The sequence below is a fragment of the Haliotis cracherodii genome, unplaced genomic scaffold (assembly GCF_022045235.1).
Source record: "Haliotis cracherodii isolate W230 unplaced genomic scaffold, xgHalCrac1.p SCAF_30, whole genome shotgun sequence".
NCBI classification, from domain to species: Eukaryota; Metazoa; Mollusca; class Gastropoda; order Lepetellida; family Haliotidae; genus Haliotis; species Haliotis cracherodii.
The window spans coordinates 2,731,675-2,758,362 of record NW_027266287.1 but is presented as its reverse complement, the minus strand read 5'-3'; the positions used below and the strand labels follow the sequence as shown (position 1 = coordinate 2,758,362).

The 26,688-nt window shown below is 37.3% G+C and overlaps 1 protein-coding gene, 1 long non-coding RNA gene and 1 pseudogene across 3 annotated transcripts; 1 reads left to right on the top strand and 2 right to left on the bottom strand.

Moving 5' to 3' along the window:
* Window positions 1–4,051: 4,051 nt before the first annotated feature.
* On the bottom strand, window positions 4,052–5,625 carry LOC139476963 (uncharacterized; annotated as a pseudogene).
* Window positions 5,465–25,646, bottom strand: LOC139477018 (glycoprotein 3-alpha-L-fucosyltransferase A-like). 2 transcript variants are annotated; one of them, XM_071259580.1, is made up of 3 exons: window positions 25,593–25,646; window positions 17,800–19,024; window positions 5,465–5,546 (listed from the first exon to the last, which is right to left on the bottom strand). In XM_071259580.1, the coding sequence occupies exons 1-2, from the start codon at window positions 25,601–25,603 to the stop codon at window positions 17,848–17,850; spliced, it is 1,188 nt and encodes a 395-aa protein (XP_071115681.1). In that variant the 5' UTR covers window positions 25,604–25,646; the 3' UTR covers window positions 5,465–5,546; window positions 17,800–17,847. The 2 variants fall into 2 exon arrangements, with proteins under 2 accessions (XP_071115681.1, XP_071115680.1); XM_071259579.1 differs by lacking the exon at window positions 5,465–5,546 and having other exon boundaries at window positions 17,148–19,024.
* Window positions 5,769–10,923, top strand: LOC139477062 (uncharacterized). Its single transcript, XR_011654135.1, has 3 exons — window positions 5,769–5,973; window positions 6,235–6,316; window positions 10,661–10,923. It is a non-coding gene; the product is annotated as an uncharacterized lncRNA (long non-coding RNA).
* Window positions 25,647–26,688: the final 1,042 nt, after the last annotated feature.

Below are 26,688 nucleotides of genomic sequence, written 5' to 3'. Positions count from 1 at the left end.
TTATGCAAGTCCAAAAAGAAATACCATGTCACAACAAACACTTGAGCATAATAATAACAAAGGGTTTCCGAAAACAACAAAACTGAAAGGCCCTTGACGTTTACAGTAGTAACATGGAGATCGGGGAAATATCTAAATCAATTTTAAGATCTCTGTATAGAAATCATGGAACATTATGTCTCGAAGCCCTGCTATGTACCTAGCATCTGCAAGCTGCTCTTCCTTCCTTCGTCTGCCAATCGAGTTTTCGAAATACTTGACGTCCTCGTTGTGGATGGCTCAGGTGGATTTCGACCGGGATTTCCGTGTTAGAGGTGATTGAGAACAATGTATCGATACATGAGGTAAGCATATCGCAATCAAGCATCACGGTGTACATCGATTACACGAGGTTTAAGTGTTTGTTTACATTTGTGTTCCAAAATGGCGCCCTCGGTCAGACAGGGAGTTATGGGTAGACTTGCTTGTCCCGGAATAACACGAGATGGTCACGAATGACGTGCGGTCATTTCTGCAGCAGTTACGGAAAGAAACGAGGTTGGCCGATTCAGAGGGCTCCGTCCTTTGTGCTAAATATAGTAACATTACCCACAAGCCCGTGCGGCGCGACATGTTGGTAGGCTCGCATGACTCTCTGCTATCGGCGGCCATTATCTAATCCAAGCAAATATTGTAGAAAGCGCACTGTGAATGCTTTGAGCATCTGTTTTGGGTGACTATCAAGATATCGTACGTCATGGAGAAGTATGTGGGTTCCTTAAACAAACAAGCACATGCGAGGTATTTGGAAAAGATTGCATTTATCGGTAAACAGGACCCTTACCAGATTGATGAAAAAGAATGGAATAGAGATCACAGCTTGTTTCCCAAACTGACTTACCCGGACCTGGTAAATTATCTGATTTTCCATCCCTGACCCTTCTACACGCTGAAAGACTTTCAAAATTACAAGAGTTTAGATGCTTACGATCGTTTTATCTGTGGGTGGGTGAGGGATGTTGGTGTTTACATCTACAGTGCAAGTGAAAATCCGAGGAAGGTGATAAAAGCAAGAGTGATGCATACGCCAAAGTTATCAGATCCCAGTCTCCATCCATGGATAATTATTGATGACCAGTCTAAAATAACTTCTGCACATTGTGATTGCAAAGCTGGACTTGGAGAAAGCTGTTCTCATGTTGCTTCTGTGCTATTCTACATTGAAGCCACAGTTAGACTAAGAGAAGCCAGTACAGTGACACAAGCCCCTGCATACTGGATGTTGCCGACGTCACGCACTTCAGTCAACTATTCCCCTCTTTTTGGACTTGACTTTACATCATCTAAAACTCTGAAAAAACAACTTGATAAGACAATTAGCCAAGTTCAAACACTGGAAAACTTAGATCTGAAAATTGCCAGCCATGAAAGGACATCTGTAAAGAAACCAACTGAAATAAATAAATCAAGAATAGACCTTTTCTTCAACGCCATCAAACCTGACATGCCTTCCTGTTTGTCTGTGAACAGAGAATATAACACAGCTTACATCCCAAAAAGCCTTCAAGCCAAATATCCATTGGTATTGACTGAACTGTTTGATGACAAGTGTGTGGTTATGGACTGTGAACATATTCTCGAGCACTGTCAGTCCTTGTTACCAAAACTTGCAGTAACAGAAGATGAAGCTTATAACTAGAGATCAAGCAGATTCTAAGCTTTGGCATCGAATGAGAACTGGTAGAATAACAGCATCAAGAGTTAAAGCGGTCTGTTCAACATCATGTGAGAATCCATCAATGAGTTTACTGAAATCGATTTGCTATCCGACGGAATGCAAGTTCTCCAGTGCAGCAACTAAATGGGGTTGCAAACATGAGGAAACAGCATGGAACAAGTATCAGCGAGAGACTGCTCCAAACCATACAAACTGGAAGTCTGAAACCTGTGGTCTTTTCCTCAAGTCAGCGTATCCGCATATGGGAGCTTCACCTGATGGTTTGGTTGAATGTGATTGCTGTGGGAGAGGATGTCTGGAGATAAAGTGTTCCTTTTGCATGCGGGATGAGAATGTTTGAGCTGGGAAAGGATCCTGTTTGGAAAACACTGCCAGTGGTTTTCAGCTGAGAAGAAAACATGATTATTTTACCAAATTCAAACACAGCTATATCTTTCAGATGCTGACTATTGTGACTTTATTATGTGGACCCGTGAAGATATGTTCGTGGAAAGGATTGAACCATGTCCTGACACTTGGAGTGACATTGTTGACAAGTCGGCTAGATTCTTTGCCACTGTGGTCATGCCAGAACTTGTTTCTAAACACTACAGTTCAAGGACAGTAATGAAGGAATTGACAGCCAGCACTTCAAAGACTGACAGACCCAATACTATGAAGGAGGTGAAATCTACTAGGAAATCAAGGAAACAAGATAAAACCCTGAAAAAAGGTGAAAAGGTTCTCCAAGCATCCAGCTCTACTGCATCAGTAAATACAGATACTGTTAGATCCTCAAGTCACCATGGCCCTGTTGAAAATCTGGACACTACTGACGAAAACCTAAGTCTGTATTGTATATGTGGTGGAGCAAAACATGGGCGGATGATAGCCTGTGATTCTACTGACTGCCCCAACCAACCATTCGAGTGGTTCCATTTGACTTGTATGAAGCTGAAGAAGACACCAGTGGCTGAGTGGTTTTGTCCTGACTGCCAGGAGCTAAATTTTCTGAAAACTTTGAAGAAATAAAATCATCGAGACATTTGCTTCCCTCATCCTTGGTGTTCGAACATTTGTAAATTTGTGTGAAAAAGAACTCGGGGAATTTATTTTTTATATAAAACATTCCTCTAGATTTGTAAACAAACAACCCCCAAACACGTCTGCAGTTTTCTCAGCAAAGTTATTTGATGGGAAACCCAAGCTGCACTGATGAGCCTTGGGAAGGTGAAACGTGTTCATAAGATAGAATCACATTCTTGACCATTTTTATTGAATGTGCAGAGTAACACAAATACTTCATAACAAAATTCATTGTAGTTTATGTTGCATACTCGTATATGCAAGGGGCCGCCGTATGGTTCCTGTAGGAAGTGACAACTTGGAGACGATACGCATACCAAAGACACTATGTGCTAGGTCAGCACATAGAGGTAGTGGTCTAGGTGCCCTTGAGCACCCAGCCTAACCCTATCTAGGCTAAGGGTAAGACCTTTCTTTCTTCTCCTCAATCTCTCTGGACCAAGGCTTATATAGCCAAGGTCATCTGACATTTTGTAAGTAATAAATATAAATGTAAACAGTAATTCATCATTGACATACTTGCAGATCTCGTTCAGGATGGCAGATGTCGATGTACACGAAAATGGGGATTAACAAATAGGATTCGCATCTTATAAATAACAGCAATTAAGTGTTTCAGGGCATACAGATGTCATGGCTGCAGGGTAACGAGCCTTTTGCAATTAAATGTTCTTCAGACAATGGGTGCAGTAAATCACTTGCTATGACGATAAACTGCAGACATGTTTTTTTTAGAAGTACATACCATGCACTAAATAAAACAATCTAGAAATATCATCAAACCATTTAATTCCTCTGTAAAATCTGTTTACATTGACAATCCTTAGTAAAATGGTACAACCGAGGGGCATAAATTTGTGAGAGCACAACACACAAACACAATTTTGTCTAAGACTGGACAATCATCAGTAGATTTTGTTATAAGATAGTCGATTGGACATGTTGCACCAAGAATCATAAATTTCTGTCTAACAGTTCCTATAATACGTTCCACATGAATGCGAACATTAGCTATTTTTCTCGTGGACTCCACTTCAGTCGCACTAAGCTGTTGCTTTCCTCTCATGAATGCAGGATATTTGACTTCTGCTCCAACAAGAGCCACTAAATCCTGAATTTCAAATCCTCTGTCAGCCAGTATCTCATCACCATTAATTAGGTTATCAAGGAATTTAGAGTTAGCTGTTAAGTGTTTATCACTCACTCTTCCGCCCCAGCCCTGCAGATATGAAGCTAACTGTCCCCTGAGGTGTGATCCCTATCAAGTATTTAGCTGTATTGAGGTGCTTGTAGTTTGACCATGTCTGAGCTCTTGCCGTCATCATAGAAGGCCTGTCAATGAAAATTTCAAAACAGTCAATAATGCATGTTATAACCTCGACCAAAATACTTTCTGAAAACCATTGGCATTGTTTCATGCAGTTCATCTCTATCTGGCCATCTCACTAAAAACTGGAGTGACCGGTACATCATATTCAAAGTTTCCAAAAATGTCTTTGACACTGTTGCCCTTGACACACCAAATCTGTAACTGAGATCTGTAATCGGTAGGTTAAGTCGAAGCCGCATAAGTGTAATAATCAGTTTCTGAAAATTGTTCAGTGATGAATTCTTGTTTTCACTCATTTCAGGGGAAATGAGGTTAAACAGTGACATGAGGGTAAGAAAGCTAGGCAAACCGGTGTAATACTTCACTTTGTCATTGTCATTTTCAAAATCTTCAGGCATGTTAGCCTTCATTTTATGCACAATGTTTTTCAAACACTCATTTTGCTCCCGAAGTTTCCCATTTTCATCCTTCAATTCCAAAATTTCTATATTTGCAAATTTCAACTTTTCTGTGTCAGATATTTCTGTATTTGTATCGACACAGTCAGTCTCCGGCAGAGGTCCACACACATCTGCGCCTGTATCGATAGCAAATGATGCATTTAATTTCAAAAGGCTCATTGCAGCGTCAGTTGCTTTTATTGATTCTTTCCTCTTCTGCAATCGTTCATGCCTGACAGCTGATACCACTGGTAATTTCACAGAATCGTAGCCCAGGTTGATGCTCGGTACATAGTCTGGATTTGTTTCATCATACAAATGTGGTTTACCCGAAATAAAAAAGCAGGATGAATATATATATGCAAAAGTTAAATACTCAAAAGTTAAAAATTCAACTCTCCTGAAATATGTATATAAATTAGGATAAAGCAGGATGGATATATATATATATATATATATATATATATATATATATATATATATATATATATATATATAACATAAACATATATAATATATATATGCAAAAGTTAATAAATCAAAAGTTAAATATTCAACTCTCCAGAAATATGTATAAATTAGTGGAATGACTGGAGGAGTGTCATCAGGTCATTGCAATATGATACATGCCATCTACCAACCTATCATCTGCATGAGTGAGAAATGCATGTGCATGGACTGTATATGTATAGATATACACCCCTCCTGCTTAGATGTATCACTGGTCAACTAAAGCCATTATTTACTTCGGCCAGTGATTACCACGACTACGATAACAGTAATACACACGTGAGGTGTTTATTTCTCTCTGACAAAATCTTACACCATTTTAAACTAAACTGTGAAATAAAAAAATCATACCCGAAAGGAAGTGGTCGGAACAAACACGGAGTTGATCACACGTTTTCATATCGGACCTGTTGATAGCCGCCAACCAAAGGCGTCTCCGCCGCTCGCTTTTCCTCTGTGTGTCCTCGCCTTGATGACAAACTACCTTTGGGATCCGAAAAAAAGTTCTTTTGGTCTCTACCAGATCGGTTATGACAATTGACAATAGCGCAAGTAGTCGGCATTTTCACGTGTTGGATGACTGAGCATTAACAATAGGACAACCCGAGCGTGTTTACAAAAATAGCCTACCGTAATGGCCGCCGGCGATGCATTGTGGGTAATCGGAAAAAGCTCGGAGCCCTCTATTGGGAGCTGCGGGGATTTCGACAGTGTGTATTAGGAAGTATATCTATGTGGTGTATGGAATATGCGTTTGCCTACCATGCCAGGCAGTGTGACAAGGGATATCCCAGCGGATTTAATATTCCTACAGCAGAAATGTTTCACAACCTCGATTGCAGGGAGCTGAAGACGTGACATATTCAGACAGAGACCATAATACATAGACTGTTATATGGTCTCTGATTCAGGTAAGGAATATGTTAATAATATTGATCACGTATTAAAGTTATTTATCTTCTGTAAGCCACTTATTCTGTTTTATATATGTTAGTAAATGTGTGATTTAATTTTTGTAGGATAAGCAATCTACCTAACTTATGTTAATCCTTGCTAATGTATATGATGTAGAAATATGTTTGCTTACTTATATTCCTTTATCTAGATACTCTAAACTCTAAAGTGACTCATTTTTTTAGTCCATACCGTACCGACTAAACTTACTTTTGCAGGTGTGAAGAATCAAGAAAAAATTAAATATCAGGAGTTTTGCAACAGTGAACATTGTGAAGTGGAAGATAAGACATTTGAAAGGTATGGATATTTTCACTTGAACTTGTTGAAGAATACCGTGATGACAACTTTATCATGTTGGGAATTTTGGCGGTGGGGTAGCCTAGTGGTTGAAGTGCTGAAGACCAAGGTTCGATTCTTGTCATGGGTACGATGTGTGAAGTCTATGTCAGGTGTCCCTTGCTGTGGTATTGCTAAAAACAGCGTAAAACCATACCGCCTCATGGTCACTTGTAAACACAAATAACTACATTAAAAACTAGCATCTACTCGCCGACTCTGATTTGGAGATGCAACTAAACTAAATATTGTTTTAAACTTATTTATTTCACAACTTGTGAACTGGATGGGTAAACAAGCAAAAACTTATTTGAATACCGCTCCAGAATTAAAATACAATATGATATGACAAAAGTACAGTCAAGGAATACAGTTATATACATGTTCTTATTATAGAAACTACGTTGTCGGCGCTGTCAGGTCGCATTTTTAGTAGTAATAGTGTACTGCAATATACGGCAAGGAATAGTATTATAAATTTAAGATGCTATGTAAAATCACAAAACTTATTGGATAGCTGAATGTAGTCTTGTACTGATTTAAGAATTTCTAAGTTTATTTTTGACGTCCTTTCAGGATTACCTAATAGAATTGAATTTAGATCATATCCCTTAACATAATAGTACATATTCTGTCTTAAATCATTGTTTTTTGGGCATATGAGAAAGAAGTGAAGTGCATCTTCAGTGTGATGGCCACAGCTACATGCAGGATTATCTTATAAATATTGCCTGCGGATGCACATTTTATAACAAGTGCTTGTTTATTTTCTATATGCTTTTATCTCATTTTTTACTTATTACAGTGGTTAAAGTGATTATAAATATAAATTGAAACTTATAATGTGCAATAAGCGGGTTATAGCTGAAACGACACCATAGGAAAACGGCACTGACTGCCGAAATACTCGCCGAAAGCGAAAACGGCGATTATTACTTGACGAAAATGATACCTTATTTTTTTTTTTACCTTGGTAAAATAAATGAAATTAAACTTTGATTGATAACTTGCAAAGACCAATAATTGTGAAATGTTAAAACAAGTTTACATTATAAATTAGCCTCTACTCAATTTATTGTGATAACATGCTTTGAAGTAAAATATATGGAATTAAACACACATCGTCTCATACAAACACAAATGCATGTAGTTGTTAAACGTTGAAACAAGTTTACCTTCGAAATTAGTCCCCTACTCCAATTTACTCACCGACTCTGATTGGCAGACACGGCTCACTTGTTGTGAATGTACTCAATGTCAAGCTGAAACTGTATTTAAGAATCCTAACATGGTGCTGTCAGATTACAATTTTTCACAATGGCCCTCGATGTGTCATTTGAACATGTTGAAAGGTTTTACAAGGGATATTTGTCAGTAATAACTGATGCTATTTCTGCCCTTACATTACAACAAATAAATCAGCCAATATGGAACTATTTTATTGATATGTGGCAACAAACATACTTCAGGCTGTACAGTTTACAAATGGGTAAATATCTATGTCATCTTGTTCCTCCTTATGTCTGGGCAGTTGCTCGCTACAATTTCAAACCAAATCATAAGTACGGGATGAGTGATTTGAAATTAGCAAGTTTTATGTGACCTTCAATCACTACAACCTGATCTGAGTCTTGGAAAGATATGACTTTGATTCAGTGAAAATTTGCATCATGATAGTTTCAACTGTAGATACAGTTAATCTGTTTTTTTGTACAGTTTCTGTTTATTCAATGTATATGTTGTTCAAATAAGCTTTGCCTCTTCACCAACCCTATTCCTCTTTTGGAATAAATAGTGTCTAATAATTCAAACACCATCACTACTAATCATCCTAGTAAACACAACAAAGAAATGCACATAAAAAAACCCATTATTATTATTTCTGATCTCTGATAAATTAGAAAAAACTGTTATCCAGCAAGATACATTTCCTTGGTACTTACTTACTTTGGAGATTTAATGTGCGCTTTCCGACCGATGCGTATTTCGCACACGAGCCAGGCCAGGCCATTTAATGTGTTTCCGAAAGGGGCGAAGGTGGCCTGTGCAACCCTAAGAGGGGGCTTTAGGGGTTGCTTATATATAATTGGGAATTTTGAGATTTGGAATAGATGCTGATGGGGTTGGGGAGGAGAACTAAGGGAGCTGGGTATGGTGGATGTTTGTTTGTTTATGTGATTTTGATTTGGTAGGTTATTATGTTTTTAGATGCGTTTTATTAGTTCCGTTTTGATTAAGAATACGCCTAAGGCCTTGAAGTTTTCTAGTTTATTTTGTGGGTTTTGTATTGCTTCTAGAGTGAGAGCCTTGTTTAGATTGAGGGTGGTTTGAAATGCGGTTCGATGTGTGAGGTAGTGTGTGCAGTGGATGAGTGCGTGTTCTGGGGTTTCTAGTTGTTTGCAGTGTGGGCAGTTACCTGTAGTGTTTTTTTTTAAAAATTTTAGGTGGTTATTTAGGTTGGTGTGTCCTGTTTGGAGTTTAGTGATTACTCTGTCGATTTTTTTTGATGGATGGAGAATTTTTGGTTTGGTTAGTGGTTTGCTGAGCACTTTTTTGATTTGGCTATTTGAGTTTAGATAAAGGTTATGCCATTTTTTGGTGATTTTTTGCTTGTTTACAATTTTAATTTCTGATTTTGAGATGGGTAAGTTTAAGCTTATTTCTTGGATTTTGAGGGATAGTTTAGCTGCTTTATCGGCGTTTTCATCACCGTATATTCCCAAGAAGCATGTTACATAGTAAACTGACTCGATAAGTTGAATAGCAGTCAGCGTGGTTGTAAAGGCACAACTGACTAAGCCGTCACTACTCAATTAAGTAATTAAGAGACAATTGCAAGTACTAATACCCACCCGACACTAATTGCCCTGTTAATCCCTAGTCCACAATGAGTTGACATTGAGTGTATTTTGCTAATTAGCTGCTTTTAGAGTAGCAAGCTTACAAACATCAAAGGTGGGGCAGGCTTTGATCATGTGTTCTGTAGAAGAGATGATGTCACTTGTTTTACGTTAATTTAGGATGAGCTACATCCCTTGATGCTACCAAGGCAGCCCTTGAGATTATCAGACAGTTCGGCTAGACACAAACTGATGTCTCCCTTGTAGCACACTATGTGTCAGACACAGACTTTGACCACTCAAAGAACATTGGGTAGATGATTCAACAATGCCACACAAGTCAAAGTTGGGTTTCACTGTATTTAGAAACAGATGACGGATCCAAAACTTTATAACAGTAATTATGATTAATTTAAACTTTGCCAGGCCAATATTTTGGCAGATTTGCATGTTATTGTTAATCTTCATTTAGTTCATTTTCAGAAAAGATAGGATAAATGATAAAATATGATAATGAGTCATGAATATTTGAATTCAGATCAGAACAAACAGGGAGGGTCACCCCAAAATGTGAGAGTCTCTAGGGAAGGCTTTTGACAAAATGGACAATAAAATATAAAGTGCTTTGCATTTTCTTTCAGGGAGGGTTGTGTCAAAAATGAATGAGAACACACCGGTAATACATGACCGGCCCCTTTAGTGTAATATACATAGTTTTTAGTTGATGGTTTAGGTCGTACTTTTCAGTTGAATTTCTTATCACTGTCTATGATGGACTACCAATTAACGGTAGATATTAAATATCCATAATAACTTAGATAAATGCTTCTACAGTCTCATCCTAATTTGTCAAAATTTGAATTTCATGAATTAATGAATTAATGAATTTGGTGAGAATATCTATTGTCTGAATTCTTAATATACTTTCTTTTGTATTTGGTGTGCAAGGGTAGCCTAGTGGGTGAAACAGTCTCTGAAACCCGGGTTCAATTCACCACATGGGTACAATGTGTGAAGCCCATAGCTGGAATATTGCTAACAAGCTGCATGAAACTATACCAACTCACTCGCTCATTATGTTGTATTTTGAGATCACTTACGTGACATGTGTTTTGATAATTATGAATAGTTGCATTTATGTATTTATGTATAAGAACCTATGTAACTTATTTTTGCATAGTCTTGTTTACCCTTCCTTACATTTTGATGTAATGCAAACATTCAAGCAAAATTCAGGTGAACCTTGTGGTATTGTTTTAGAAGACCGGATACATTTTTGTATTTTCTAAACACTTTTCTGTTTGCAATGGCTTATTTACATGTTCAAAGATTGGTTAAATATCAGTTGCAAGATAAATTGTCAATAACTCACTGTTCGAGAAAACAACTTTAAACATTTGTAAATATGTGTGTGTTTCATAACTTTTGACTAACAAGTTTCTAAAGATGTTATGAAATGTTTCAGGTACCTGGATTTCACAATCTGACACCAGCTACATTTAAGAAGATCTTGCTCACACAATTCAGACAAGGGACTCGCCAGATGATGAACAGTACTCCTGATAACAACCAACAGATTCACCTCAGAAAGTGATGATTCTGAATGAATAATGCCACATCAGTGTTACTATAGGTGGTTTTATTATGACACTAATGAAGTCTGAATGAATTTATGCCAAAGCACTGTGACTATGTCCAGTTTGTGTACACCGATGCTGACTATACAAATCTGAATGACTTTTGTGGTTTACTGCAGAGACATAATTGACTTTAGATATTCTTCTTCAATAAAATTCTTCTGAGATTTGACTAATTTGTTTATTTAGAAAATGGCATTGAAACGTCTGTTCTGTAAGTCCTTGCAAACACCACTGGTTACTTTATGCTAGTTCCTCTTCTTGCTTGATCAAATTTCAATTTGTGATATGTACCAATGAAATGCCATATAATAAATAAATAAGATTTTTTTCCAAAAACATGATTTGCTTCATTAGCATAAAGAAATATAATACTGATCAGCCATAACATAGGTGCTGAACAAATATAAAATGTACTAATGCCTGAATGTTTTCTTACTATAAATACAGCTCACTTAACACAAGTTGTAGTTCCACATATGACATCGTTGTAGACAAATGACATTGATATTTTTTCTGTACTTTATTTAGGTGTTTTCTATGGATGTCATTAGTCTTATGCACCAATTTGGGACAATTGTATTCTGTTTTATATTCCCATAAAACTACACTGTCCCGATATAGCAAGTACTAATACCGTTCCAAACTAATCTGTTAATCTCACCAGGACCAAATGCCAAAGCACATAGCCAATGACTTTCCATTTTTTTCTGAGTGAGAATGCTGTTTTGCTATAAGCAATAAGCTTCACACATTGGACCCATGTCGCGAAACAACTTGTGAACAATGCATGCCACATATCTCAGTTTGAGGAGGATATTTACAACTAAAATAACACAGAATATTACAACAGGTACCTGAAATGCACAGGCTAACATTATTTACCAGAAGCAAGTCATGAAGAAAATTTGCATCCAGATACCTTCCGGAAACCTTCCAGATGCCTTCAACAACCTTCAAATTGCTTGGTATTTTCAAGTTAATTTTTTATGTGTTTTACTCTTAAGTGAACAAAATGCATCCCCCAAATTTTGACATTTTTTTTGGAAGGTTTCCGGAAGGTATCCGGGCCGGATCCAAAATGGGAAGGTATCCGGAAGGTTTCCGGAAGACGGAAACCTACACTTTTTTTGCTGTGCTGACTCCGAGACGACCAGCCCTTGTTCTAGTCCATTAATGCCGGATTGAAAGGATAACAACATCTTTTAAGGTCTTTTGGTATGAAGCAGCCGGGAATTGAACCACATCTTCCACTCTCCGGGCGGACGCTCTACCGCTAGACCACGAAGGCAGTCATGAAAACAATACGATGTCAATCGTAGGTTAATAAGTGTCCATAGGTGTAATTAGCTGTGACGTAATTGTTTACATATATTTTTATGTATTCTAAAGTAACTTAACAAAAACAGTTTGGGATAATTAATACGTATGGGAATATTTTCTGCAGTGTAGACTGAGCACACAATTTCATAAAAGTATCCCCAAACGTGTTTGTTTTAAATTTTGAATGTAGAACGAAGGTCGAGGCGTTGTTTATTTCACGATAAAACATAGTCATGGCGTCATTTCTTGAGATTCACATTTCATGAGCTCACAACTTGATGACATCGTAAATTGGACGACGATATTTTTTAGGCAAGTATCTAGTGAATTTGTTTCTTATAGATGTAGCTGGACAACGCATATGAACGTAATGGCCGAACCATCGCATTCAAAAGTGGGCGAGATATAACAATCGGTATTTGGAGTAAGGATAAGAATTTATGGATGAACAACTTCTTTATTACAATTGAGAGCAACGTTTCGGCGTAGGTTCTATCACCGTTATCAAGCAAGAGATATCCAGAGTGTGGTTGAATGTACTATTTTTAGTATAGTATTATACAGTCGATATTACAGTCGAGCAATTCCCTTTCTGCTCACATGTATCGAATGGACAGGACATTTAGCCAAATGCATGCATATACATTGTCCAAACAACCCTTTGAGACCGAAAGCCCAGAAGGAATTAAACAGCAAATGTGCAGGCTTGCAAGCCTGTTTTTCCCCCCACTTGCCTGGGTTCCACAATTTCATGTCCTCGTGTTGCATTTCTAATCCGCCTTTTTCCAACTATGTCTTCACATTCTCATGGAACTAATGTTCGAATCTGACTGTAGCTGACCATGGCATTTAAAACAGCCGCCTTCTCCCGGACATACTTGTTCCGGTTCGTTACAGTGTGAATGGTCTTCTCGACTCTTGCCTTGATTGACAGGTCCTATGAACTTTGTTTTTATCCTACTCTCCAACGATTTGTTACTGACTTTGTGGGCGTGTCAACGTTTGTGCATAAATTAAACAATCCCCTGATTCATGTCAATCCACAATATGTATTCCTACACAAGAAATGTTTATCATTCTTGTCATTTCTGTCTGCTTTGATATGTGCAACTTTCTTTGGTTAAACTATTGTAGATAACACGTTTACGTTGTCGAGTTCAATTATAAGGATTGACTGTCTATTGTTTTCGGTTTATTGAGGTATGCAATGTGCAAAACTTTTGTAAGAATCCAAAGTAAATACTATTGATGTTCAGTTATTTCAGCGGAATGCCATTAAGGTAAATTGGAATTATATTATGAATGATGGATACATTAACACAACTGGCAGTCAGTAGATACTATCACTGGATTCTGCCAAACAAATATTCCCCCAGAGATGCTCCCCGGATGAATGGGAATATTAGAAAGCTCATGCGTAAGGGAAATGGGATTCATAACAAAGCCAAACGTAGAAATTCACATGATGATAAGAATTTTATTTTAGAAAATATCGTAATTTAGATATAACTGTGATAAAGAACAAAGATAGAAGACTTAGATAATGTGATAAACACGGATCACGGTAGCAATTCATGGTGGCGTATTTTCGAGTATTATCCTAAACAGACTCATAGAATTAAGGACATTTTCCAAACAAAAAAATATGATTTTGCGGTTAAAGATGATGTTGATGAAGCAATTATATTGAACAATTACCACATAGGCATTGCAACTGTTGATAATCCTAATGATGACATTAAGATGGTGACACAGTTGAAAACGCTGACTATTGCCTTCAGAGTATGTCACCTAAAATCTGTACCGAGAGACATTTTGCTTCCTCTCAACGTTTCCAAGCAACTTAGGACTGACAAATTTAGTAATCGTTTTCTAAAGTATTTTGCAGAACAAATATCATTTCCGTTATGTAATTTCTTTAATTCCTCTTGATTAATTATATTCTTATTGTAGAACTGTCTCTCTTACCAGTTCGTTATCACCTGTTTGAGAAATGTGTGTTTAAACATGTCAAATCATTTCTCAGATGATGGAATTATTACTTCTTTGCAATCGTGATTTACAGCTGGTGATTGTACTGTGTATCAACTGACCCATTTATATAAAAATAAAAAGGCAAAGTGAACGATGTTAAAGAAGAACAGAGAATAGGTATAGAATAAAAAGAAACAATTAACTGTTATAAATGGATGTAACACACTTGATTTGAAACTAAAATAGGACTATATGTTTGCCCTCCTTGAGCAATAGGGGTGTACAAGATATTAAAACTGTGCGTTACTCATGGTAATGTGGTAAACAGTGCACTGATTTTGGGTTTTTTACGTCAACTTCATAAATATTTTATTTCGTCGACGGGGACAGGGGTTTTAGAAACAATCAAATCCCCCTGAGTGAGTTGGGGTGGGTGGGTCGTTGATTGAGTGCGGGACAATTCAAGGTCGCATCGGCATTTTTACCATCTTCCCGAGGCTAGAGAGTTAACTGACCACTTAAAAAGTCCACTTTCCACCCTTGCCGAACTAGACCTATGTTATGGAGTTACATTTTGGCTGGACTAACGAGTCTTTGCATAGTCCAATCAAAATCGTGCACCGAAATCGAAATCTGGTTCGTAATGATGGTGCTCACGTGATTTGATGATTTCGCGATGTAAGACCCGTTTTATCACAATATAGATCTTGATTTTCGAGCAGATCGTCCTGACTGGGCGCCACCCTTTTGTGTGAAGCAAACGCAAGTGATACGAGAGGTGGAATCTGATTGGTCCATAGGAGAGGCTTAGAAGGGACATCACTGGTAATAGCTATAGCCACTGGTGGCTACGATCGAGTCCAGTCAAGTTCGGCATTGGTGGAAACTGGACTTTTAAAGTCAGTTAACTCTCTTGCCTCGGGAAGATGCATTTTTACATTCATATAGTATTTTGAGTTATTCATTAATAATAACACATAATCTTCACTTAAAACCTGTCTATCATGGATAATAAAGCAACTAGAACTTTACAGATGTATATTTAAAACCAACATGCGTCCATAAAAAGATATCGCTATGTGTGACAATACATGAAAACAACGAGCTAGAGCATCTTCAGCAACCAAAGTTAGGCCACCATCCTGGGCACCACGGAGACTTATAGTATTTCTGCTACCTGCATGGTACCCTAGCAGGATTTACACCATCCCTCTGGCCAACAATTATATATAGATGTACGTGAAAACACACATCAAGACAAGAGAAAATAATACAAGTTGATAAATTTCACTGAATGTTCATGTCAAAAAGAGAATAAAAAACCTTTGGAGTATAAACACCTTTATAAATCAAATTCAAATATAAATACTTTTAAAGGAGAAAAAGTACTAAATAGCGTTAAAAAGAATAAAGTTATACTTCAACTGTTTTAATTTGTGGAATAAAGGAAAGGACAGCCGGATTTTACTACCTTTTTAAGGGCATGATTATTAGACATGTTAGAATGTTGTTAAGAATTAATCAATTAATTAACATTCGTATTACTAATCTCTGTTATACATTTTTTTTTTGTGGGCGTATATTGTAGAATTTCGTCATGATAGGGTTTGGATATAAACATCAGCCCACTCATTAAGCTCATTATGTAGATGTTGAAAATGAGAGTCATGTCATTTTATGTAAAATTGAAATCAACTGTAAGGAAACAAATATTTAACTCGTTCAATTGCTATAAAAATGGGAGAAACGCTTTTCCCATATTCATCAGAAATCTCAGCCACTTTCACTGTTCAGTTTGGACCTGGCAAAACCATAAGTAATTCTGATTTCTCATCGCGTTTGACACACCAACCGGATTTGGTTGATTTATGCAGTCGTGTTCCCTGTTTGTTTGATTGTACTGATAAGAACAGTGTTAACACTGACCTCGCCCTATCCGCGTCCAGATAACGTTTAAGTATTAAGTGAAGCATTATTTTGCTTTCATTGCAATATCCAATCATTCTTAATGCTGAAACCAATTTAGATTTTTTTTTACTGTCATGTTTGCAGTTTGGTTTGTTATGCTTCTCAGGTGTTGGGTTCGTATAAGGCTAGATGTATTTAAAAAGAATAATCTTGATTCTTGTGAGAAATATGAAAGATATATCAGAATGTTTAATAAGGATAGAATAGTGGATACTGATAATTGTATGCTAAAAGATTGCTATGGATTTGTGTATGTGAAAGCTGAAAATGGAAAGTTATTAAACACTACAGGATACAGTGATATTTTGATAAAGTAAAACCTGCATAAATAAAGGTTATCACGCGAGTGTGTTTGGGGATGGTAAATATCCTGTATTAGGAATAAATTCGGCGAGCTAAATACATAGTCTTTATTCCTAATACAGGATATTCACTATCCCCAAACATTACCAGTGATGACCACTTTATCATATCCAACTATGTTGGTGTGTGGAAAGGATTCCAAGCCGCAGAGATCTACAAGCACAGATATGGCTAAAGATCCTGCTTGGCCAGGCATAGTGCCCTCACAAAATTGTTTCGCAATTTATATCTCCAAAGTTGCCAGAACTTGTAAAATACATCAGCTACGTCACAGTTAGTCTCATATACTGAAAATCAGTGTCTAACTTCTTTTGATAATGATAGCAATTATGCCAGTAGTTTCTCCAGATTCCCGATGGTTACTTGTGTATCGATGGCTGAATGACAAGGGCGACGTCATGTTTGTTGACAAACGCTGAAAGTAGTCCCTACTTGACCTTTGATATTTGCATCTCAATCCGCATATGACCCCAACGGATATCGTTTTTATCAATTGCCTTTATCCTGCCGAGAAACTCACCTATTATATGATAAAAGCCATTTACGTATTGTTAAACAGTGTGTATTTGCCCAATTTATTCATGCAATAAGATAGCAGAAATCAACGTCAGCAAAATGTGCTTTATATAGCTACTTCCTCTAAGGCAGACATTTCTCACAATTATATTTGATGTAAAAAGTCAACGCTTGAGAATAACCAGTCTCGATAATCCGACGAAACAAATAAATCCATTTGGCGCCAAAGGAAAAACAGAAAATTGATACCCCTCCTTATAAATCAATATCTTGTAAAAATTTGACCATCCTCACAGATGTTAGCAATAGAAACTGAACATATAAAGGATTAAATGTTACTGAAGGAAAAAGTACTATTTGTTTTGATGTTGAAAGGGAGTCATTTTATACTAAAATGTTTCATTAAATTCTGAATGTCGTCTCAACAATAGACACATTTGCCTCATGTCTACAGTTGAGACCAGGAAACACGTATTTTTTTACATGTTACAGGAAATGGGGAATATACAGCATAACATCCTCGTAACTCAGCTTTTACACACGTACCCCACCTGGGACATCCCTTGATGCTGTTTGGCTTTTCTCTAAATACACGTACATATGTTGGCATATTTCATAGACATATGATTCCTTAATCAATGATGTTTTAATCCCGACTGAACTGAACTGAACTTTATTTACACTCAGGCCACTATCAGCGGCATCAGAGGTACACAATTATTTCAACAACACAATACATATACATATAAATGTGTATAGAATATATACAAAAACATCTTGGCCGAGCATGCATGCATATTTATACAGAATTATGGGTACTCACGAGCAAAGTCCCGATTTTCACTGTGCATGTAAAGAGGCAAACTCTGGTTTAAAAGGGTTTTGTAGGATTTCTACAAATACCATCTTTCCACCATGGAATAATGTCTGGTATTGTTTTCGAGTGATTTTCAATGTTTTTTAGCTTCCTACAAATTTCACATAAAGACTCCTGTTCATAGTAGTGCTCAAGGAACAGAGATCCCCCAGGATCCGTGTAGAGGTACTCTTCTGCTTCATAATAATATTCCCCTTTGCGTTTAAGGATGTCGATGTACTTATCAGTATTGTTGTGTAGAAACCATAAGTACTCAGCCAGATGCTTGGGAGACTTGAAGTCGTCAACGTTGATGTATGTACCTGGTGGAGCATCTCGACTGTAGTTACCGCCGCCACGAACCACAGTCACAAGGTCAAGGTTAAAGTTATTGAAAAACTTTTCAGTTATGTAGTCCTTACAATAATTATTTTCAAATCCAATGTAAAATTTGTAGGTTTCGTTTACAAGTTTTAGCCAATCCTTATTTTGTTCTCTGCGAAATGTCATTTTCCCACATAGGCCATAAATATCCACTGGAATGTGTTTCTGCAGTTCCTTGCCATACGCCATTCTTTTGCTCCAGTCAAGACAATTACTGACCATCCATGCAACCAATTTCGTCTTCTTCTTGACAATAGCACTATAGTTCTTCAGAGGCACTGTTCTTCTCTTCTTCAGTAAAGCATACGGCCTGAATATGTCAGAATCATGCCTAAAGGTCATGGTCCAGTTGAATGCGGACGACCATGGTTGTTTGTAAAAATCTCTGTCATCGGCAAACAGATAAGGTGGCTCATTGTTGTGAAAAATCCACACTTGGCCTGCCTTTCGAGGTGGAAGGGCGCCCTTGATGTACTGTGCGTTAAATATCACTGCATCACTGCTTTGCAGAAATGTTCTATTTCGAGTCACAAAACAATTGGATTGAGGGCAGGCACTTACAGGGACCCTGCTTGTCAGATTCATGGGTAAATATCTCGGTGTAAAGTACCAAAGGATTGTCTTGGAATCGTTTGGGACCACCTCGTTGGTGGCTCCCGGCCCCGTGTGCTGAAGTCCATTGGATGCTTGTTTGGAATTTAGGATGATTTTGAAGAGCAGTTGGGTATCACTTCGAGAAGTTACGTATAGTATTAAGATACACACGAGCAGCATTCCTCCACATACTGTGAACGCCCATCGATTTGCACTGAAACAAAGAAGATTATATATGAATGTTTGTCCGAACTTTTCCTGTTTTATGTTCAAGCAAGCTTCATTTATAGTCGACTCTGTAGTTGGCGGAGAATTCTTATTAATATCGAAAGGGTTTTGTCACTTTTATTCTATTGTACAATACAAACTGGCAATGCATGTTATATTATATGTTCAAGCTTTGAAACACATATCTACCCTCTAGACATCATAACATAAAATTTGTATCCTATATTATTAATATTATGGAGCTGTACCACTTGTCGTTTGCATGAATAGGTCAACTTTGAATTTCATTCAGCTGAATCAATATAAACAGTAGATCGTTGTGTCGAACTCTGATGTGTCAGATTCACGGTCGGATTCCTTTATACTACTCATTATTTAACCTCTGATAAGTCAAAGTGGATGATGCTCTCGTCAATCACATTTCTTTGTCCGAAAAGACAACTGGAAGCACAAAATTACCCTAAGAAGTCCGCCCATCGTCCATCTTCCATCATAATTATCTTGTCATCAGAAACCACCGGACAAATGAAGCTAAAACTCCACACGCTTGTTCCCACCAAATCAAAACAATGATCCCAATTTGCAGATATATCCTTTTCACTTTTCTTCAAATATAGGGTTCGTGATGTGTGCTAAAGTAGACCGTTTACTTGGAATTTTTTATTACTATATGAGGGCAAGTTATCTTATAAAAAACGGGGAAGGAAAAGAATTGGAGAGGGATATATATGGTATGACTGAACGAGGGCAGTTCAGCCAAGTATTATTCCTGGAGACAAAGTTAGACAAAAAGGACAAGAACTATGTGAGACTGAATACGTTGTGAATGTGATGTCAAGGATTCTGAGGTGACTATTATCTATATTGTACATTTGCCATATCGCTTTGCCTAAACAGATTAACTTTGTATATGAGTGTCTTACCCAGTAACTGAGAATTGCTGTGAATTTCCTTTGTTTTAATTATTAAATCTAGCTTTAAACTTAAGAAATTATTGTGAGATGCTTGTAATAGTTATTCGTGGTATTAGCAGGAACCCCTGCCGTTCATCCCACGCGTAACACAACTACTACTACTATAGTAATAATATAAATATAATATTCCTTCCACCTATACATACCGCCTCCGTGGTCTTGTGGTAGAGCGGAAGGTCCGGGGTTCGATCCCCGACCGCGTCATACCAAGAGACGTTAAAAAATGGTACTTGTTGTTACCCTGTCTGGTGCTCGGCATTAAGGGGCTAAAACAAGGACTGGTCGGTTCGGAGTCAGTATACTGTGTCTGAGTGGGGTATTCATGCTAAACTGCGGCATGGTATCTCAGTGAGCTAGCACTATAAATCGACATCAGTCCGGACTATTACAAGCAGCCACACAAACACACACACACATGCACGTCACTATACAAGTGCAATAATCTTGGACGCGACGATAAACCCCATTTCACCTCACCTCAGATAGGAATTGTTATCTTAACAATCACTGGGGATGGGTTTTACTTCACATTAGGGGTTGTGATTTTTACAATTGCCCAAATAATCCTGCTGAGTATTGGTGCTTAGTGATGTCACAAGGTAACATTTCATCATTAGAGGAAATTAGTAGTGAATACTTCATACCATGTATACCGGATATCTATAGGATTGTTAGCCCTGTCACTCAATCTGTTCATGCATTCAATGGTAAAAGAAGATCAGACTTGGTTAGAATCTTCTCTAAAGCTTTCGACATGGTATGGCACGATGGGCTAATGCAAAAACCTTAAACATCATCGCGCTAAAAGCATTAACATGGCCCAAAATTTACTCCAAAAATCTCTTAATAAATACAACAATGGGCTGACAAATGGGGCTTCTCCCTTAACTCAGAAAAAAACAACAGGAATAGTATTCAAACATAAAAACATGAAACCCGCCTCCCCAATGCTCCAGCTAAACATGAAACAATCAAATTTCAAAAACAAACCAAATTCTTAGGACTTATTTTCGATGAACATCTCACCTGGGATGCTCACATCCAAAACCTAACAACTAAATGCAGTAAAGACCTAAACACCCTAAGATGCCTAACTGACTCTAACTGGGGAGCCTCCAAAGATACCCTCCTCTCTCTCTACATATCACAAATTAGATCAAAACCAGACTACGGCTGCGCCATATACAACACCCTAAACAACTCTCTATCTAAACAACTTGACTCAATACAATATCAGACTCTCAAAATAATTACACGCACCCAACATGGCACTTCCTACACTTCACTTCAGGCCTTAACAGGAGAAATGCCACTAAGTCTAAGCAGGGAACAGCTAAGCTTAATTTTCTGGGCCTCGTCCCAATCAAACCCTCTCATCCACAACTTAAAAAACCAAAACATCAGCCCCAACCATGCTCTAGCTCGTAAACACCCAATACTTACCCCAATATCCCAAAGAGTAACAAACTACCTAAATGAACATCAAATTAAAAATCTTAAACAAAACTGCAAACAATCAAATATCTTCACTCCTAAACTTAAAATACCCAAAATAGACACAACAATAGCTAGCCAAATAAATAAGCAAACCCACCCAAACATAGTTAAAACCACCACACCAGCATACATACACAAAAATTGGCCAAATTGGTGTCACATTTACACGGAGGGATCTTCAGATCCGACCTCCAAACACACAGGTTTCGGAGTCCATACCACACAACCAACTAAAACCACACAATCCTTCCGACTCCCAAACAACCATTCAATATTCACGGCAGAACTAATGGGCATGGCCTCAGCCCTCCATAATCAAGAATCCAAAAACCACAATAAAATCCCAATACTTAACGACTCCTTAAGTGGACTGCAATCCCTCCAAAACAAAAATACCAAAAACCAACCCAAATTAATAAATCAAATACTTAAAAGCTCCAGCAACCTAACTAAGGCAGACAAACAAATAACCTTCTTGTGGATACCCGCCCACGTAGGAACATACGCTAATGAAAACGCCGATAAAGCAGCTAAACTATCCCTCAAAATCCCAGAAATAAGCTCAAACTTACCTATCTCAAAATCAGAAATTAAAAGTGTTAACAAGCAAAAAACCACCAAAAAATTACATAACCTATATATAAACACAAATAGCAAAATCAAAAAAGTACTCAGCAAACCACTAACCAAACCAAAAATTCTCCATCCATCAAAACAAATCGTAATCACTAAACTCCAAACAAGACACACCAACCTAAATAACCACCTAAAAAAAATAAAAAACTCACTACAGGTAACTGCTCACACTGCAAACAACTAGAAACCCCAGAACATGCACTCATCGATCCACTGCACACACTACCTAATATAACACATCTAACCGCATTACAAACCACCCCCAATCTAAACAATACAAAACCCACAAAATAAACTAGAAAACTTCAAAGCCTTAGGCGAATTCTTAATCAAAACGGAACTAATATTAAAACGCATCTAAAAACACAATAATCTACCAAATCAAAATCACATCAACAAACAAACATCCACCATACCCAGCTCCCTTAGTTCTCCTCCCCAACCCCATCGGCATCTATTCCAAATCTCAAAATTCCCAAATTCTATATAAGCAACCCCTAGAGCCCCCTCTTGGGTTGCACAGAGCACTTTCGCCCCTTTCGGAAACACATTAAATGGCCTGGCCGGGCCCGTGTGCGAAATACGCATCAGTCGGAAAGCGGTTAGAATTCATGTTTATCCGTGACAACTTCCCACTGACATTTTAGTGAACTTGGCTAGTGGTGATGAATTTTTGTATATTCATATTATTATAAACTGTACATAAATATGTAATTTTATGTTAAATCATAAAATCCAAAGGGACTGTTCCCTACACCCATCGATATCTTAATGAATGGTCATTAGTTTATTTTATGGATTATATGTAGATCTCACTGAGTATATGTTTTGCGTATTGCATGCATGAAAGATGGGATTAAGGGAGAAAGGAAATATTTTTCTGAACGTTTCCAATAACGAGTGGAAATGGCTGTACCTGTAGATGGCACCAAATCCGTGATAGATTTGACAGATCTCACAGCGTAACATTCAACATGATCACGTTGTGATCATGTCAACGTTTTTCTTAACTGTTTAGAAAAAGAGAAGAAATTTGAAGGGAACTGCATTGAAAAATGAGAGAAGAAATTTATAGTCAATGATTTATCAGAAAAGAACTCTCTATTCAGTAAATAACAGTTGTTATTTTAGTACTTTAGTTCTTTCAAGAGGAATTGTATATCCGCTTACTGTTGATATTTTTCAGATTAATTAAAACATATACTATATCAACTATAAATTTCTTCCGTGTGTGAATGCGTGTAATACTTGCTTTAATGTTTCATCCCCGCGATCTAACGTAATAACGTTTCAGGTCATAGACATCCTCTTATACACAACAGATGTCATCTGGACATATTATCTCTCCGCTCCAAAGCTTGTACTGTCTTAAAATTGTCTCTATTAATCTTCGGATGTTACTAGAACACACAAACAGTACCGTTTAACCCATATAAGGAATGTAGCAGTCAGTGGGTATGCCAGTTAGCTGACTTACTGTTGGTAATATCCGTTTTCTTATAGCAAATACGAGGATAGTAAGTAACAAAAATATACGATATACAACGAATATTTGCACAACTATCACAAAACCATTCGACACTGACGCCACATCAAAGCCCGCGGTAGACTGGACACATGTATATGCGCACTGGATAAACAAGATTCTTTCTTGTTGCATATCAAGGCATCAAGTCATCGGACATGGGGTTTTGTTATGTATGTGTGCCCAGTGTATCCACAGTTAAGTAGAATGATTCATATCTACAACAATGTATATGCGTCAGTGTGGTTTATCAACAAATGTACTGAAATTGAACTTTATGAAAGTGCCAACAGGGATACTAGCGGTAATAAGACATAACTTTATTTGCTTTTCTGGTCACAGACCGTGACATATGAAGATCATACATAAATAAGTTTAAGTTACATGGGCAGCAGGCTAGATTATTTACATCAACAGTGAGACAACGTGGCTGTTCACATTCATTTCCAATATCCTCTTAGAATTAGTGATAAATGTTAGCGTCACACAAAAAACTTTCTCTTCATAATTCTTACAAAGTACCAAACAGAAAGTGGGGTGTTTGGAAATGGGACATAATCCTACGTGAAATAATAGGACATAAGTTGTGGTAACTTTTCTATCATAATTGTACTATCTAAAGCATAAATTTGGCGAAAGAAAAACGTTATATTTGTAGTCACCTGGGATGACTCACGTGGGCAAAACTTAAAACGAATATGTCCGCAAACCACAAACGATCACTATTAAAGGCGAATATTTACCGAAGTCATATAGCTGAAATATTGCTGAGTACGGCGTTAAACATCAAACCAACCAACCAACCGACGTATGCAGGTCGGCGGGATATGTTTATCCCAGGCAGTTGATCATCATTATTTTTGTTTAGAAAGACTCTGTCAATTATCCAACAATGATACAATGATACATTTTGCAAAATTTCTAATGTCCGTGTTCTCAACAAAATTAGATATTACTATATTTTGTACACTGGGTCAATTGGCCTTCATACAAATAATTCTGTCTATCTGTCATAACATAACATAACATAACATAACATAACATAACATAACATAACATAACATACAAATAAATCTGTCTATCTGTTTGTCCGTCATAATAACATAACGTAACGTAACATGGCATGACACGACACGACACGACACGACACGACACGACACGACATGACATGACATGACATGACATGACATGACAAAAATTAACATACTTTATGAGATATGATATAATATGATATGATACGATATGATATATGATGTCAAAAGTTACAGAATATAATGTAGTACAAGTTAATAATATACATGTGCTCAAGATATATATAAACATCCAATTCATTTGAATTTTCGCCATAACATATGTTGAGGTCACCTCCCGCTACAATGGCCGACGGTTGCTACAAAAACTGTTCAGATCTCCATAACACATGCAGCTGCAATCTAACTTGTCTTGTACGTGATGTCTCAGGAATACTCCTCTCTTTTTCATAAGAAAGCCCGGATATAACCGACAGAAAGTAAATTAACTGGACGAGCAACTGGTTATTACATTCCTTTTGTCGTCTGAACGATTCTGTTTATGGAGATATGTAACAGACATACTATCTTAATACAAAGGAAATCAGGCATAAGACAATGAGGGTGCCGAGATGGATTGTGTGGTCAGGCTGGGGGACTTGTTGACCGTATGTCATAATTATCGTATTCCTATATTGTTTGAATCTATGCCGTTTGGAGTAGACTTAAGTATTTACAGACCACGTCATACAGCTGGAATACTGCAGTTTTAAACAAGAAGCAAAAATAATACGTACATTATCTTCATTCTCTGAACCTCTAAATGTTCAATATAACACTATTTTAGAAGAATCCTTCGAGTACATCCCTATTTCCAGACACTGACATGTTAGAAAGTCGAATCAAACTTACAGTTTCGCCATCGCCCTCTGCAATCAGTCTGAGTGCGGTATTGCATAACTATCCATAACTGATTCACGCATGCGTACAATTTAAACAACCACGTGACATATCTTCAACAAAGAACGTTTTATAAAGCAGTTCAACATCGATCAACACAGGTGGGCCTGAAATGGAATAATTTTCAGTATATTGCATAAGATCATAAATCTGTCTTGATTATTTCCCAATGTCTCACCCAGTCATAAAACATTCATGCTCTTTGTTAAACAGTATATTTAAAACAGATACAGTATCGAAACAACCTTAAAGAAAACCGATAATTATGACAATAGAAACCACTTTTTTTAGTTTAGGTAGTGTTTTGATTTATTGTCTCTAGGTACACACGTAATTTGTGAGTTTTTGTGTCCTCGTTTTTGAGAGTATTCAAACGTGAGAGATCTTATTAAGTAATTACCTCTATCACCCCAGAAGACCTCCAAGAATCCCTCAGTACACCCATCCGGTCCAGGACTTCTCCCATTTTTCAGACATTAACTACTTCGAGGACCTCATCCTTCTTCAGTTTGACTTCATTTTTGTGACACAGTTAATAAATAGTTTTCGAACTAAATCCTTGACACATCGTGTTTAGAGTAGAGTTTCGAACTAAATCCTTCACACGTCGTGTTTAGAGTAGAGTCTACCATACAACTTGCTTACTTCCTAAAAAAATATCCTCCTGTTGGTCCACGATGTTACCTCGATTTTCTTCTATTTATAGATTTATTGGGGTAGTTTCTAACTTTAAACGTAAGAAATATTTGGATGGACAAACGCCACCAAGAAGATAAAACGTTATCTCATTGGCAGTAGGCAGTGGCAGTCAGTATATAACAACTACATAGGGCTCTTCTGTAAACTGATTTTGTTATATTTGCACAACATGCATATTTGTAAGGACTGAAATACCCCAATATGCTGCCTGCGTTATGTATCGCCTTGATGACATCAATGTAAACACATTGTCTTCTGGCATTCTGCATTAGGTGTACATTTTAGACACAGTCATTGTAGACAAATTCAGTGAAATTGAAATTCTTGTTTCTCTTTAATAAACTGTAAA